This window comes from Delphinapterus leucas, chromosome 16 (assembly GCF_059928025.1).
Source record: "Delphinapterus leucas isolate spDelLeu-1000000601 "Yukka" chromosome 16, BTC_Dleu_Yukka2, whole genome shotgun sequence".
In the NCBI taxonomy this organism is placed as follows: Eukaryota; Metazoa; Chordata; class Mammalia; order Artiodactyla; family Monodontidae; genus Delphinapterus; species Delphinapterus leucas.
This window is the reverse complement of record NC_143144.1, coordinates 59,896,198-59,911,644: the sequence shown is the minus strand read 5'-3', so window position 1 is coordinate 59,911,644 and position 15,447 is coordinate 59,896,198. Positions and strand designations below refer to the sequence as shown.

General features: G+C 59.1%; 2 protein-coding genes across 4 annotated transcripts in view; one reads left to right on the top strand and one right to left on the bottom strand.

The window, feature by feature from the left end:
* The window catches only part of PDZD7 (PDZ domain containing 7), a 19,737-nt gene extending 13,598 nt beyond the window's left edge, over positions 1-6,139 (top strand). The window contains 9 exon segments of the mRNA XM_089898070.1: positions 1,555-1,646; positions 1,772-1,863; positions 2,015-2,086; positions 2,917-3,504; positions 3,820-3,920; positions 4,342-4,776; positions 4,778-4,873; positions 4,875-4,959; positions 4,962-6,139. Coding sequence (XP_089754196.1) covers positions 1,555-1,646; positions 1,772-1,863; positions 2,015-2,086; positions 2,917-3,504; positions 3,820-3,920; positions 4,342-4,776; positions 4,778-4,873; positions 4,875-4,959; positions 4,962-5,158 — 1,758 coding nt within the window. The 3' untranslated portion in view covers positions 5,159-6,139.
* LZTS2 (leucine zipper tumor suppressor 2) lies at positions 5,328-15,447 on the bottom strand. 3 transcript variants are annotated; one of them, XM_022569021.3, is made up of 5 exons: positions 15,322-15,447; positions 9,586-10,035; positions 8,305-8,952; positions 7,504-7,755; positions 5,328-6,681 (listed from the first exon to the last, which is right to left on the bottom strand). In XM_022569021.3, exons 2-5 carry the CDS (start codon positions 9,991-9,993, stop codon positions 5,998-6,000), a joined length of 1,992 nt encoding a protein of 663 aa, XP_022424729.1. In that variant the 5' UTR covers positions 9,994-10,035; positions 15,322-15,447; the 3' UTR covers positions 5,328-5,997. The 3 variants fall into 3 exon arrangements, with proteins under 3 accessions (XP_022424729.1, XP_022424730.1, XP_022424727.1); XM_022569022.3 differs by having other exon boundaries at positions 15,318-15,420; XM_022569019.3 differs by lacking the exon at positions 15,322-15,447 and adding an exon at positions 12,534-12,990.

The window sequence follows — 15,447 nt, the reverse complement described above, 5'->3', positions numbered from 1 at the left end:
TCTCCCCACAGCCGCCAGACCAGGTATTATAAACCACCTCTCTGATCACTTTACACTCCCCAAGCCCCCTTGCAGCCTCATATCTTTGGCAGAATAGAGTACAAGTTCCTTATCCTCACATTCAAGGCCCTCCCTGATTTGATTCCCCAATTCACTAACCTCTGCTTTCCCATGGTCACCACATCACATCCTCTTCCCTCGGTATAACATATAACACTGGTTTATACAGCCTACGAATTGCACAACTCCAGGGGCACTACTCACACTGTAGTCACAAACTGTGCAGCCTATATGGAGGCCCTCCATGTACCCCATGTTCCAGTTCAACCTCTATCTACCCATTATTCCACACTATCCTTTCCTGCCAGCTATCATGCTGTTTCCCTGCATTTATCCTTAAGAGTCAGTGAAAGGCCATCTCCTCCATGCAGCCTCCTTTGATCTTCCCACCCTCCTCTGAGACTCCCTCTGCCCCGTCGCCAGTGGTCTGTAGTTTACTGGAGCATGTGGCTCTCTGTCGTTGTGTCCCCACTGCCCAGTACAGGACCTGGCACTTAGTGGAAGCTGAACACAGGCTTGTGGACTTGAAGTGTGTGCACATATGTGACTGGTTCTGTGCAATTACGTGTATCTCTCTCCAGACAAAAGGGGGTGTATTGTCCATATTTGTAAGTGTGGGTCCCTGTAATTTTGTGTGTGGTTTAGGTCCACACACACAGTTGAATTTCCAGATATTTATGAATGTCTCACTCTGGCCACCAGGGTGTGCTGTTTCCCTGTGTCTGTGCACGCCCGGGTTGCTCTGTGTGTGTCCCGGAACCAGTATGTGTGTCCCTCATGGCACTAGGGGGCAGTGTGCTGTCCAAGTCGGGTGGCTCCCAGTATACAGTTTGCCAGTTTGTCTGCGTCGGTGGGGTGTGGCTGGTGGCATCTGGGCAGTGCCAGGCAGAAAGGCCTCCACCACCCTGGGTACTGACTGGAGAGGCTTTCTGTAGGGCCACCCCTTCCCCAGAGTCCCCATTCCAGCCTTGAACAAAGCCTAATTTGTAGGTCTGTGCAGACACAAGCTGGGACAGCCAGGCGCACAGCCTAGACTTTGGCTCAAATTCCTTCCTTCAGCCCGGGAGGTGGGGTGGGGAGGAGAGTCCACGCCCTGCATATCCTTTTCCGGTACCACAGCAGGCCGGAGCCAGAGCTCTCAGGTTCCAGTCCCTCTTCACACTTCCTCATCTGTGTGGCCTGGGGCAAAGTCCTTCTCTCTGAGCCTCAGTTCCCTCATCTGTGAAACGGGAATAATTGATGTCTCTCTCAGAGTGGTTGCTAAATGAGGGACCATGTGTACGAGGCCTAGAAAAAGATTCAAAGCTGTTATTGTTATTGCTGTTACAGCTCTGTCATTATTATTGCAGGCTTCCACCCAGTCACCAAGATAAGACAGCCCGGGGGTGGGGAGAACCTTTCCAAAACGTGGGGTCCCTCCATGCCCAGGCATGCCCCCTCGCCGGGCTCTGGAAGTCCCGGCTGCTATCTGACCTGTGGTGCCTCTCTCTGCAGTACGTGCATGAGGGCGGCGTGGAGGACCTGGTGAGGCCCCTGCTGGCCATTCTGGACAGGCCTGCGAAGCTGCTGCTGCTGAGGGACATCAGGTGGTGAGGGCTTGGGGGCAGGAAGGGGATCCCCGATACCTCCCCTAACCTCTCCAGGGCTGAAGTCCCTCCGGGCACCTCCAGAACTGAGCCCTGACCACCCCTTGTCTCTTGCCCTCCCCCAGGGGTGTGGTGGCCCCCACAGACCTGGGTCGCTTCGACAGCATGGTGATGCCTGTGGAGCTGGAGGCTTTTGAGGCCCTCAAGAGCCAGGCAGGTCAGCAGCCAGGGGGCAGGACTGTGGCTCCCGAGCCACAGGTGGGGCTGGGGGCGTGGCCTCCCAGTGGAGAGGGGCAGAGATTGCCTGGGCCCTTTCAGCTGGGCCCATCAGGGAGCCTGGTTCCTGACCTGCTCTCCTCTCCAACCAGTTTGGCCTCCTGCCTTGCGACCAGCCCGGCAGGACACACCGCCCAAGCGTCACCTCATCACTCCTGTGCCTGGTCAGTCAGAGTCCCAGAGCCCGGGGAGGGGGCACACCCTAGGGGGGCTGGGGGAGGGAGAGTGAACCTTCCATCCTTGTCCCCATGTGGGCTGTTGCGGCTTCAGAGGTATGTGTGTTTCCCTGAAGGAAATCCCTCGTCTGCCAGAACCATTTTCATCATGTCCACTCACCATCTGTACTATTATTTACTTAATAATTAAAAAAATTTTTTTTAATTAATTAATTTTATTTTTGGCTGTATTGGTTCTTCGTCCCTGCACGCCGGCTTTCTTTGGTTGCAGCGAGCGGGGGCTGCTCTTCACTGTGGTGCGCGAGCTTCTCATCGTTGTGGCTTCTCTTGTTATGGAGCACGGGCTCTAGGAGCGTGGGCTTCAGTAGTTGGTGGCTCGCGGGCTCAGTAGTTGTGGCTCACGGGCTTAGTTGCTCTAAGGCATGTGGGATCTTCCCGGACCAGGGCTCGAACCTATGTCACCTGCATTGGCAGGCGGATTCTTAACCACTGCGCCACCAGGGAAGCCCCTTAATAATTGGGTTTTAAATCCACTCACTTTTTAAATCATCTCATTCTCTGCAATAACCTCTGAGAAATTACCAGCTTGGTGTGGGAGTCATATTTTTACTTGCTATTGTCATAGTTACTTAAATAAAACTGTAACTATGACAATAGAAAGTTTTAAAATACTACTGCAATAGAACCCGGGCACGCTGCCACAGGGCCTGAGCAAACCCAGGCCTGGGTCTCCCTACACCAACAAAGGCAAGGACTGGAGTCTGGTAAGGTGGTCTGGGCTGTTGAGAAGGCGGCCTGACCTTGGCCCTCTTCCCCAGACAGTCGTGGAGGCTTCTACCTACTTCCTGTGAACGGCTTCTCAGAGGAGGAAGATGATGGGGAGCTGAGGGAGCGTCTGGGGGGCCTCCAGGTCTCCCTGGGTGCCTCTGCCTCCCGCCACCCTCGTAAAGGGATCCCCCCTCTCCAGGATGTGCCAGTAGATGCCTTCATCTCACGCAGAAGCGCCTGCACACCCCCTCCCCAGCCACCCCCCGTGGCTCCCCGGCCCCCGAGGCCTAACTGGCTGCTGACAGAACCCTTGACCCTAGAGGGCCCTCGGCAGAGCCGGAGCCAGGGCCCAAGCCAGAGCCGCAGCCGCAGCCGGGGCAGAGGCAAGTCCCCCGGACGCAGGCGTTCCCCATCCCCGGCACCTATCCCCACTCCCAGCACAGCCAGCGGGCGCTACCACAAGCCTCGGAAGGCCAGGCCTCCTCTGCCACGACCTACGGAAGGGCAGGTGGCCAAGGCAGGGGGCAGTCAAGGGCCCTCTGAGAACGGAACTGGTGGGACAGCCGAGGAGGCAGCCACGAAGGTCCCCAGTGGGGAGCTGAGGACCGTCACACTATCCAAGATGAAGCAGTCCTTGGGTGAGTCCAGGCGGGACTGCACCTGCTGGGGGGCGGGGGCTCTTGGGTGTGGGTGAGGTTGGTGGGCTTGGTTTTGGGGTATAACTAGGGGACCTGGGACTAGGGAAAGAATCGGGGTATTAGGATATAGTTGGGAGGGTCCATATTTGGGAGGTTTGGGGTCTAGAGTGAGTTGAGGATTGAGTAGTAATAGAATCCGGGGGTTTGGGAGAAGTTGGGGGCTCTCTATTTAGGGATGGGTCCTGGGTTCTCCTGGGAGCTCTAGGCTTTAGGGGTGTGGCTGCACGGTGACCCAGTGTTTCTCCCTCTCACTAGGCATCAGCATTTCTGGGGGCATCGAGTCCAAGGTGCAGCCCATGGTGAAGATAGAAAAGATCTTCCCTGGCGGCGCCGCCTTCCTCAGCGGGGCCCTTCAGGTGGGTGAAGGGCACCCAGGCCCACTCCCTAGGCCCAGAGCTGAATTCTGGCAGGGGGCGGGGCTGGTACATGCTCATCTTCCAGCCAGACATGTTCAGACCAGGTCATGGGAGGAGGCTTGGGAGCAGCGGGGTTAGGCCTGAAGGATGCGCAGACCTAGGGAAAAATCTGTCCCCTCATGCCAGCCTGCGCCTGAGGGTGGCCCATCCTGTTACACCGCTAGCCCCAAGGGACAAAAGGCAATTGTCTGCACCCCACCCTGCCCCCAACCGGCTCTGGACACAAAAGTCCCATTGTCCATCGCCTCCGCCCAGAGCCCAGATGGGGAGGAGTGTCCTAGCTGGTGGAGGTGAGAGGTTGGGTGGTGGTGTGGGGTTGACCTGAGGAGGGAGGTCTGTGATTCTCCCACCCCCATCCCAGGCTGGCTTTGAGCTTGTGGCCGTGGATGGAGAGAGCCTGGAGCAGGTGACCCACCAGCGGGCAGTAGACACCATCCGCCGGGCTTATCGAAACAAGGCTCGGGAGCCCATGGAGCTTGTGGTCAGGATCCCCAGGCCCGACCCACTGCCCTTATCCTCTGACTCATCAGCCCTCACTGAACAGCAGCTTCCTGGTGACCATTCCCCTGCCCGCTGACCCCTTGATGGTACTCTGGCTACCTCCCACTGGCTCCCAGAACCTCCCATTAACGCCCTTCCCACCCATACCCCGACCCCTCCCGCTGATGCCAGGCTTCTCCAGCTGACCCCCAGCCCAGTGCCCTCTCCAGTCTTCCAGCCTCCTGATACTAATCCCAGACTCTCCCCGGCTACCCCGTAACTCTTCCCACTAACCCCAGAGAATCCTCCTGCCATCCCCTGGACCTCACCTACTAACCTCTTCAAGCCTCAAGAACCTGCCACTCCTGCTTGCCTTGCCTACTCCCAAAGCTCCACACTGGTGGCTCAGATCCTCTCCCCCCCCATTCTCCCTCTCCAGTTGTCACTAAGGCTCTGCCCATTCCAGATAAACTTGGTGTCAAGGACAAGGTGCTACTGGGCAGCTCTGTCACCAGCTCACTATCCCCAACCCCCCAAGACAGGAAGGGGGTTGGGAAACCCAAGGTCTGGGGCTTAGGCTTGGTGATTCCCCCAGTGAGGGACAGGCACTCTCAGATAGGGCCCTCAAGGGGGTCACTGTATCTAGCCCCCAGCCCCAAGCAGTGCTGTGCAAGGGACAGGATGGGAGTCTTTTCTAGTTTCTCAAACCCCAAGAGCCCATTTCATGTTGTGGTCCACTAGGAACTCAGATTTTCTGCTGGATTTGTCCCTCCCCCATCACCATGAGGGGTTAGGGGAATAGCCAGCAAATAAAGAGGGCGTGGGGGTCAAACAAGTTCCCGTAGTCTTTATCCAGCACACTCATCATTTTCTAAAAACAAAAAAAATTTTTTTAATTTTTTTCTTTGGGTTTGTACAAGAAATTTACAATGTGAAAAATATACAAGTGAAAACAAGGCCATAAACCTGGGTGTTGGGGAGGGGCCACTTGGTCACAAATACAAATAAACAAGACATTTCTGAGTTCTTCCTTTGGTCTGACTATAGCCCCCTTACCCCAGGAGAGAGGCTGCAGAGCTGGAACCTGGGGATCAGACCCCGCTCCCAGCCCTGTCCCCCAACACGGGCAGGGTGGGGGCAGGCACATCTGGAGCAGCTGGCGCTGTTTGGCTCGCTCTGGCTGTGTGATGGGGAGAATGTGGAGATGAGGGAGCCCCTTCCTCTTCCCAGCCCCCTGGCTGGGTGGGCTGGAATGCTGGGGGTGAACGGGGTTGGCAGAGTGGCAATGGCAGTAGTTGGTGAGTGAAATAGGCTCAGTGAGTAGGAGCCTCGGGGTGACAGTGAACACAGGGACCTTCAAGGAGTCTGATCTTGCTCATCCAAATCACAGGGCAGCCCTGAGTCCTTGACAGAGGCCCAGAGGCCTGGATCACAGGGGACAAGTGGCCCTGGGGCCCTCCGACTTCGGGGCCCTCAGTGGATCTGAGGCTACCATCTGCATTCAGTAGACCTCCCCGCAGAGCTGGATGCCAAGGCCCTAGATTTCGGTGGCAGTGATCTCCTCCAGGCAGATGCAGGGAGCTGGCTCCGCCAGGCCCAGGTCCGCGAGTTCCCGGGCCTCCAGCTCCAGGCTGAGCTGCTGCAGCTCCTGCTCCAGCTGCCGGTTGCGTCGGTACATCTGGATGTAGTTGTGCTGCAGCTGCTTCTGGTAGCGGATCACCTGCTCCTTCTCCGCCTGCCAGGCCAGCCGCTCCTCCTCGAAGCTGTCCCGCTGCTCCTCGCCTCGCCGCCGCTCCCGCTGTAGCTCCGCCCGGAGCCGCTCCACCTGGGCCCGCAGGCTGCCCCCAACGCCGGCTGCTGCCCGCTGTGCCTTGGCCTCATCACTCTCCGCCAGGAGAAATGGGTCAGCAGTGGCAGGAGGCCCAGGGGGTTCCCGGGGGCCGGCCGCCTCGGTGTCCAACTGCCCAGCTTTCTCCCGCAGCCGCTCAGCCTCCTGGCGGTGCCGCTGCAGCTCCTGGGAACAGGCCTCCAGCTCCAGCTCCCGTGTTCGGGCCGCCTCCTGGAGGCCCCGCGCCCGGCCCTCACTGACCCGCAGTGCCGCCCGGGCCTCCCGCAGCGCCACTCGCAAGGCCACCAGCTCACTGCCCTTCTGCACCAGCTCTGCCTGAGATTCCTTCAGTTGCTGCTTCAGGAGGGAGATCTCGCCTGACTTCTGGCACACCTGGGGGTGGGAGATAGTCAGAAAGGATGGTGAGACGTGTTCTCCCAGGGTGTCAGGCCCTGACATCATGCTGGGCATTTGGGGAGAGGTGGTTTGATCATGATACCCATTTTACTGATGGGGATAATGAGACAGCTATTAATTGGCTACGGTGGAATACAGACCCAGATGTTTTGCTTTCAAAGCTGGGGTCCTTAAACCATCACAAAGCAGTAGCGCCCTGGGGACTGGGTGGTGGCGGGTTTGGTAGGAGTGGAAGCAACTGAGGACAGTGCCCACATTTCCAGTTGAGAGGCACTACAGTATCCTGGTGAAAAGCAGAGACACTGGAGCCAGACTGCCTGGGCTCAGATCTCAGCTCAGCCACTGACTAGGTGTGATCTCTGGCTCTAGCCTTTCTGGGTCTCACTTTCCTCACCTATAAAATGAGCATGTTAACAGCACCCACTTCACAGGGTGGCTACGAGGATTAGAGGATACACTCCACACTACATGCTTACAATACTGCCTGTTGAGCAGCAAGCACTACATTCTCATTCTCATCATGGCGGGAAGGCAGTGGATAGGAACGTTACTGGCTACGTGCGCACTTAGACCAGACCAATGAGGAGACCAAATGTGGAGGCCCAAGAAGACCCGCACCCAGAAAGGGAGGTCAAAGGGGGAGCCTCATCTCACAAAGGTGAGGAAGGGGAGGCCCTCTGGGGGTGGCAGGTGAGGGGGTGTGGCTGGGCCCCTCCTTTCAAGGCTTACCCCTTCCCCACCCCCACCCCCACCCCCCTGCCAAAGGCCCTGCTCCCTGCCCATCCTGGTCTGGCCCACCTCCCACTTGGTCTCCTCCAGCCGTGGCCCGAGCTCCCGCTGCTCCCGCTCGAAGGTGGCGCAGCGCCGCTCCAGCTGCTCACGTTCCTGCAGCAGCTGTGCAAAGTCATCCTGCAGCTGCCGCTTCTCCTGCTGCAGCTGGAACACTTGAAGCTGCAGTAGCTGTTGGGCCCGCTGCGCCCGCTGCGCCTGGGCCGCGCCGTCCTCTCGCAGGGCCTCGCGCTGCCAGTGCCGCTGCCGTTCCTCGTACACCTATGGGCGAGAGGGTAGGCCTGGGTCCTGGTGGCTCCCCCAAACCTCAAGCCCTGGCCACCCCCAGCTCCCCAATCACCGACTGCCCTGGCTCCCGTCCTGGGCTCAGGGAAGGTAGATTCCATTCAATAATTACAATAATTACAATACCAACAGTAGCAGCTACTCTTATGAAAAGCGACACAACAACAATAATAACAGCAAGCGCTTCCCAGGTGCCAGGCATTAGTCTAAGCACTTTACACCCTTCACCCTACTTAATCTTCACGATAACCCTGAGGCCAGGAACATCCCCATTTATAGATGAGGAAACTGAGGCTCAGTACAACTAAGTAACTTGCTCAAGTCTGAAGGACAGTAAAGGGTGGTGCTGTGTCAACCACTCTACAGTGTAAGCCAGACAGCTGGGGTGGGGATGGGGTCACAGTGCAATGGCCCAACACCTACCCCTCAGCACAGACAGAAATGCTTCTTGTATTCCCAGCACCTGTGGATGTCCTGCCATGCCACCCCCGTCACTGCCACTGACCACACCCGGCACATGGTCACCTCGCTCTCGTCCAGACTGTCCTGCAGCTGCTGCAGCTCTGCCTCCCGGTCTCGGAGCTTTCCTTCCAGGACACAATGCAGCAGGGCCTCGTCCGAAGGGGGTGGAGGGGGTGGAGGCGGTGGCGGGGAGCGTTCCCCACAAGAGCTGCTGTCAGGGGAGGCCCGGGGGCCGCTGCCCAAGAGCCCCCCGGCCATGCGGCCCCCCAGGGAGCCTGTGCTCTTGCTGGAGGAAGATCGGCCGCTGTCTGAGTGGGAGGGCCCAGTGGGCGCCCCTCGGGCTGGCCCAGGCAGTGCCCCCCGCCCAGGGCCGTGGGAAGGCAGGTGCCCGCCTGGGGAGCTGGTGGCTGGCTCTGCACCCCCGGTGCTGTAAGTGGGCAAGCTGGACAATGAGTTTCGGCCGGAGTCGGATAGAGTTCCCGATGGACAGCTGCTGGCCCAGCCACTCAGTGTCAGGGGTTTGTCGGCAGCCGAGGAGGAGGAGGAGGAGGAGGAGGAGGCAGGGCCCCCAAACAGCTGCGTTAGGCTGCCTTGGCTTCCTGACAGTCCGGCAGCCCGAGGACCCAGGAAGCTAGGTAGGGATGGTGCCCCTCGAGGTTTGGGCAGCACTGGCTTGAAGGCTGTTGGGCGGATCACAATTTTCTCCATGTTCTGAAATGAGGTGCCACTTGACAATGGGGATGAGGCCGCCCAATCTTTCAAAGCCCTTATCATACTCCCTGCCCTCCCATCCGGGGTCCCCAATCCCCATATACTAATAACAATTGCTACCACTGGCTGAGGGCCTCCTGAGTGTCAGCTTTATGTCAAGCAATTTAAAACGTTCCTCTCAGATCATTACAACAGCCATACAAGCAAAATATTATCACTATCTCATCCACAGATGAGGAAATGGAGGCTCAGCAGAGTTACGGGCCTTGCTCAAATTCAAACACATTGTTTTAAGTATAAAACAGTATTTCTAAGCAGCTAACACTTGTCGAGTACATATTACGTGCCAGGCACTAGGCTAAACACTTTACACACATTATCAGATGTAGTTCTCCCAACAATCCTGTAAGAGTTGACCTATTACCTCCATTTTACAGATATAGGAACTGAGACTCAGAAAGGTTAAATGACTTCTCTGAGGTCATACAACCAGAATGAGCCAGAGGTGGTATGAGAATCCAGGTCTGGTGAATCTGGAGCCCACACTCCTCCCTCTAAATAGGTCTCCTAATTTTGGCTTCTCCAGGGGACCCCTGATTCCACCCAGGCCCCAAAGAAAGGGCTGGTCCTCACCTTCTCCAGCTTTCCGGAGACAGGGATGAGCTTTGGTGGGGGACCGCGGAGATGGGCATTGCGTGCCCGCTGCTCTCGGGCATCTTCGATGTCACTGCTTGGGCTGGGGGGTGACTCTGTCCGGAAGTCTTCATTGACGTAGGTAAAGTTGGTGCCAGGGACAGCCTTCCTGGGGGGCACAGCTGGGCACAGCGGCTCCTGTGCCTCATAGCCACCCTGCAGCAGCCCATCCTGCTGGCGGAAGAAGGTGGGCCCAGGGGGGCCGTGATGGCGGGGAGGAGCCGGCCCCCCAGGGCAGGGCCGGCCTGAGATGAGGCTGCTCACGCTGCCCATGGCTGGAGCTTGTGGGGCAGTGGCGGCCTCAGGAGCGGGCTCCAGTGGCACTGGCAGCGTCTGCACAATGGCCATGGCAGCAGAGGCTCAGGCCTGGCCAAGGGCCTCCAGGGAAACCTGTGAGCAGGGCAGTGGTGTCAGTCTCTCCATCTTGAGCTCCCTCCCTATATAAGGTCTCGAGTTCCTCCTGGTCCTTTGTCCCAGGTCAAACAGCCCCCTGACATCAGTAACAAACAATGATACCCTCCCCGCAAGGCACCCCCTCCGAGTCTTGGCAAGAACCTCAATTATCCCTGGGCCCCAGGCCACTGCCCAATTCTGGTCTAAACATGGCTGAGGACTGAATCTACCAAGCAGGGATGATGACGGAATGGGGCCCCACAGAGGCCAGGACTCAAGTTAGGGAGGGAGCCCTCTCTACCAGCTCCCAGCACCAGTCCTTGGTCCCCTGGGACAGGTGGCCTCATTAGAGGCAGTCTGGGCAACCTCAGGGGTGCAGTCAGCAACTCAGATGGTAATTAGGAAACAAAGAGCTAAGGCCAGGCAGTGCCCAGCCTCCCCCAGCTGGGCCTCAGTTTCTCCCAGACAGACAGGCGGCAAGGGTGGAGCTGGTCAAACAAGAACTCAGAGCTCTTAGGGAGCCCACAGGTACCCTCTGGGGTCTCCTGCCTCCAAGAGGTGGATGCAGGCTCATGCCTGTTTCCATGACAACTAGCCTCACCACACCCAATCAGTCAGGCCTAGAGAAGCCTACACAGACCCACTGCCAACCCCTATGAAACCTTCTAGCTTTGGACATTCCCCAGAGTAACCCCAAGGGGATGAGGATAGAAGCTCTACCATCACCTCTGGCAGCTGCTCCAAGATCTCATTTCCCTGGAACCCAGGGAAGAGGGCTCCACCTCCCCAGGCCCTGCTCCTTCCTGGAAGGGGACAGCAAGTCTCCACCCGGAACTCCCTCCCCAGTCCTGAGGCTGAAGACCAGGACTCAGGCATCTGCTGAAGTCATCATGCAGAACGGGAGCCAAGAAGTGGACAGAGAATTGCGTAGGAGTAGGAGTGTATGCATCTTACTTGTGTGTGTGAAACTGTGTGTACAAGAGCATGAATCTGAGCACTGTGTTTGAAAATATCATGAATGAATGTGTGAGTATATATGTTTGGATAGATGCATTTAGTACATTCAGATATACATGCATATGTATGTGAACTCATATGTGCATATCTTACAAAAGTGTGTAAATAGGGTGTCTCAGAAAGTATGTGAAAGTTACAAATGCATACATAAGTGAATTTATGGTGTATGACTGGGACTATGTGAGAGAATATGTTTGGTTAGATGTCCATTCATATATACATGAGTTTATGTATCTTACACAAGTGTGTGAGTAGGAAATGAGGGTGCACAAGTGTGTATAGAGCACCGTGTGTGCATGGGAGCATGTGAGAGAGAGGGTGAGAGCCTGGGTGGCACGCAGGGCCAACTGGGTGAGTGGGAGCCTGGTTTTCGTCACTCACTGGATTGTGGGGAGAGGAGAGACACGTTGAGTCTTTGCTTGATCTGCTCTCCTTCATTCTTGCGTGTGTTCCGTTAAGTCCGCCCCCACCCCCCCTCCCCGCTCAAGTCAGAAGATCTGGAGAACCAGGGAGGTGTCCAGACTGAGGAAGGAGGAGCTGGGAGCTGGGGGTCGGGGTGACTGGTGTCCACGGAGCAGGGGCAGGGGCTGAGTCCACCCCACAAGCGCCAGCCCTCAGCAAAGCCAATGGAACACCCCCTCCTCTGCCCTCTCCCAGACCACTTCAGGGCCTGGAGGAAACAGTGGGGAAGGGGCTTCTTAGGGGGCCATGGGGGCTGGCATCTCTGTCTCCATTTCCCCACTTCTGTGAGCACAGAGAAAGTGGAAACGGAGGGGAGGAGACAGAGAGATTCAGACAGGGACCCAGAAGACAAGAGACAAAGACTGAGAGAGGCCCCAGGGTCAGGCAGACCCAGTGAGCCGGGGTCCCTGCGCACCACGGAGCCAGGAGCCCCTAAACCCAGAAGAGACACTGAGCTGGGCCCTGAGAGCCAGACACCCAGGGAGCCAGCGCCAGGCGTCTGGAGAGCCAGGCCCAGCCAGCCCGGCTCCTGCTCTTGAAGCCCGAGAGAGAAGGAGGGGCAAGTGGAGGCTCCATTTTGAGAAGTGCGTTTGTGGCTGTAGGAAGGGAACCCCTAGCTCTCCCCAACATCCTTGAGAAACCGCTCCGGCACAGCACACACTCCCCCCGCCAAGTGGGGACTACTGAGGGCTGGGTCCAGCCGGGGTCCGAGGGAGGTCTGGCCGAGGTCCGAGCTCCCACAGACCTGTTTTGGGGGCAGAAGAGTTCGGGAAAGTCTCCCCCTCACCAAACTCCAAGGACCATCCAGCGGGATCAAGTCTGGGATCACGAGTTGCCATTCCGAGACCGGAAGCCGGGAGCCCCCAATCCACCCTCCGGAATCCATCCCCCCCCTCCGACCCCCGCCGCTTCCATAAAGTGGGGGCAGCTGTAGAATGCCGCCTCCCCACGGGACCTCGGCCGTGCATAAGTTGGGGTCACCCCCAGGTCGCCTCCCAGCCCCGGCCCCCCCTCACCTCCACCGCGCTGCTCCATGCTCAGCCCCGGGCCGTCCCCAGCGCTCCACAGGCGCGCCGACCGGCTCCAGCCCGCGCGCCGCTACTCGGAGCGGCCCGGTCCGGCCCGGCCCCGCCTCCGGGGAGCCCCCGGCCCGGCCCGGCCCAGGCCCCGCCCGGCCCAAGTGGGCGGTGCAGCGCGGGGGAGGGTCCGAGGGGCGACCCCGCCCCCGGGGCGCGGATAAGCGTAGGCACCCCGTGTCACGCGTGTCCGGCGAGGCGCACGCACGCAGGGGCTACGCAGCGGGACTCAGGTTCCCTCCCTCCGAGGCGCCGCGGCTGTGTGTCTGGAGGCTCGGTCGGCTCAGGACTAGGCGGCAGCGGGTCACCCTGTACCCCTACCCGAGCCCCGGGGCCAGTGGCTGCTGATCATTGTTCGAGCACAAAGGGCCAGGCGCCGCGGCGGCCGCCCTTCCCCCTCCGCTCCTCAGGTCGATGCCAACCCCGCCCCCCCCACCCCCGACACACTCTCCGGCTTCGGAGTCCAGAGAGGGAGGCCGAGGGTCAGCTGCCCCCCACTCTGGGCCCTGCGCCCCAGCACAAGTCGGGGGCCGAGGTTTGGTGGGTGCTTGCCCCACCCGCAGCGGGTTGGAAGAGGCACGCTTGGATTTGCGGAGGCGGCGCCACCTAGCGGCCTATTCGGAGAACAGCCCAGTCACCCCCAACCTTGGGGGGGTCCCTACCCGACTCCCCAGCACTGTGCCCTCTCCCACTAGAGCCCAGGCCTCCCCCGAGCGCGGCTCTGTGCTCCCCAACCTTCCCTCCGAGTCATTTGCTAAGAGAGAAGTCATTGCTCGAGAGGCAGCCCCTGAGCCCCCAAAAGTCACTGGTGTGAGCTGGTCCAAACTTACAGGCCAAGCCTACACGAGCCTCACAGCCGACAACATTCCACTGTCTTCTCAGGGTCAGGGATATTCTCACCCTCTGGCAAACAACACTGTCTTAACACCCACACGATCTTTCCCACATTCAGTCTCACACAGCCACAATCACACAGTCTGTCTCGTCCATCACAAGGTTCCATGTCCCTTCTTTCCATAATCTTCAGGCCAACTCAACAGAGATACACTCGGTGTCACACGCCTAGTTGTGCACAAACACTCGGTGTCACACGCCTAGTTGTGCACAAGCTTTCGTCTCCTAAGTATGTTTCACACTGACAGTCTTATTCACAGTCACAAAGACAACTTCTTACACATACACGTTGTATTTCACAAACATTTTAACACATAGACTTGCCCGTAGGGGTCTCTGTGACCTAGTCAGGTCAGCTGATGCCCGCACCCCTGGGCAAGGACAGCCTCCTGCCCCCTAACCCCGCCCCCCCGGGCCAAGGCCCGCCGGAGCTCCTCCGCCCCAGGAAGGAGCATTCCCCCCCTTCCAGGCCACAGCCCTGGCCGGCTCTCAGCTCTATTTTTAGCTCTATGGAAAGGGTTGTTTTTCTTTCTTTTTCCCTGTAAAGGGAAACATAGCCCAGCCACCCTCAGGCTCACCCTAGACCCTCAGCCTTACAAGAACAGACTGAGCCCCCCGTCCCCCGTGGAGACCCCCTCTGCTGGCCTTACCCTGATCCCAGCCTCCTGGGACACCAGGAGCCTCCTCCCCTTTCTGGCAGCCTGCCCAGAAGCTCAGGCAGCAGCTGGGCTCAGCGAGTGTGTAGAGGTGGGGGGTGGGGCAGGGAGGGAAGCCGAGGGCCGCTGCCCACTACCTCATTCCCTGGGGGGAGGGGGGCCGTCCTCCCTTCTACCAGAGGGAGATAGGCCCACTCTGGTATTGAAGTGATGTGTACGCTCATGCAACCTCTGGGGAAGGGGGACTCCCACTCTTGCATGAGTGGGTCTTTTGCTTCTACTTTGGGGGTAGGAGCTCCCAGTTCTGCAAGGAAGAGTGGTAGTAGGAAGGGGACCCACAGGCGCTCCCGCAGCTGCTCCCTGGGCTGGAGGTCCGGGCGGGGGCTGCTGTACACTGCCATCCAGAATAGCACCCCCTTCAGGGATACTTTCAGGGATGGGGGCACCATGTTCCGGAGAAGGAGGACGAGGAACCCAGGTAACCCCACCCCAGCGCAACAGTCTCTGGTCCTCCTGCGCTACCCCAACTCCAGGGGGCGTTGTGTTCCCATTCCTGGGCGGGGGGGGGCTGATCACCTCCAGGAGGAGAATGAAATACAGCCCGGCAAGATACCTGGCAAACTTGCTGAGTACCGCGGAGGGAGGTTCCCGCCCCGAGGCTGGGGTGGGGGGAGGACAGCCCGCTGGTGGGCGAAGCGATCACGTGCTCAGCGCCTGTTTACGTCTTAGTCTTCACCTGCGGGCGGCAGGGAAGCAGGAGCCTCCGGAGGTGTCCCACCCGGCCCGCCCCCATCCGCGGTCACTGGGCGGCTCTTTCCTCCGACCCCCATCAAGTACGCGACAGCAGCGCGCCCTGCCCGCTGGGGGGTCCTCGCGGGCCAGTGGCGCTGCTCCACGGACTACTAGCGTTAACTCACTGGGCGCGTCCGCCCCGGAATGCACGTGTGTTCGTGTGTCTCCAGTACGCGTGTGTGTTTGTGTGCGCGCGTGTGTGGGCCCGTCAGTGTGAGTTTCCGTGTAGGTTCCCTGTTCAGACTCCTGGCCTGCGGCCCCCGGACCGGGGACCCCCCTCCTCAACCCCAATCCCCAGCTTCCCCATATCGGGAAAGTTCGCTCCGGGGCGGGGGTGTGCGGCAGGCGAGAGTTCCTGCACCTCCGCGGCCCCACCACTCACTCACGCAGCGCCACCTGCACCGCCGTTCCAGCTTCCGCCCGGCTTCTGCTCCAGAGCCGGTACCTCCTTGCCGCGGACCCGCCGGCTCCCAAGCCTGCTCCCGGTTGCGGACTCCCAGCGCCCGCCCGGC

Coding starts and splice junctions, on each gene's coding strand:
- LZTS2 (XM_022569021.3), bottom strand. CDS start 9,993: ATGGCCATTGTGCAGACGCTGCCAGTGCCACTGGAGCCCGCTCCTGAG. Junction 8,953..9,585: donor TCTCCGGAAAGCTGGAGAAG/GTGAGGACCAGC, acceptor ACCTCATTTCAG/AACATGGAGAAAATTGTGAT. Junction 7,756..8,304: donor ACAGTCTGGACGAGAGCGAG/GTGACCATGTGC, acceptor TCTCGCCCATAG/GTGTACGAGGAACGGCAGCG.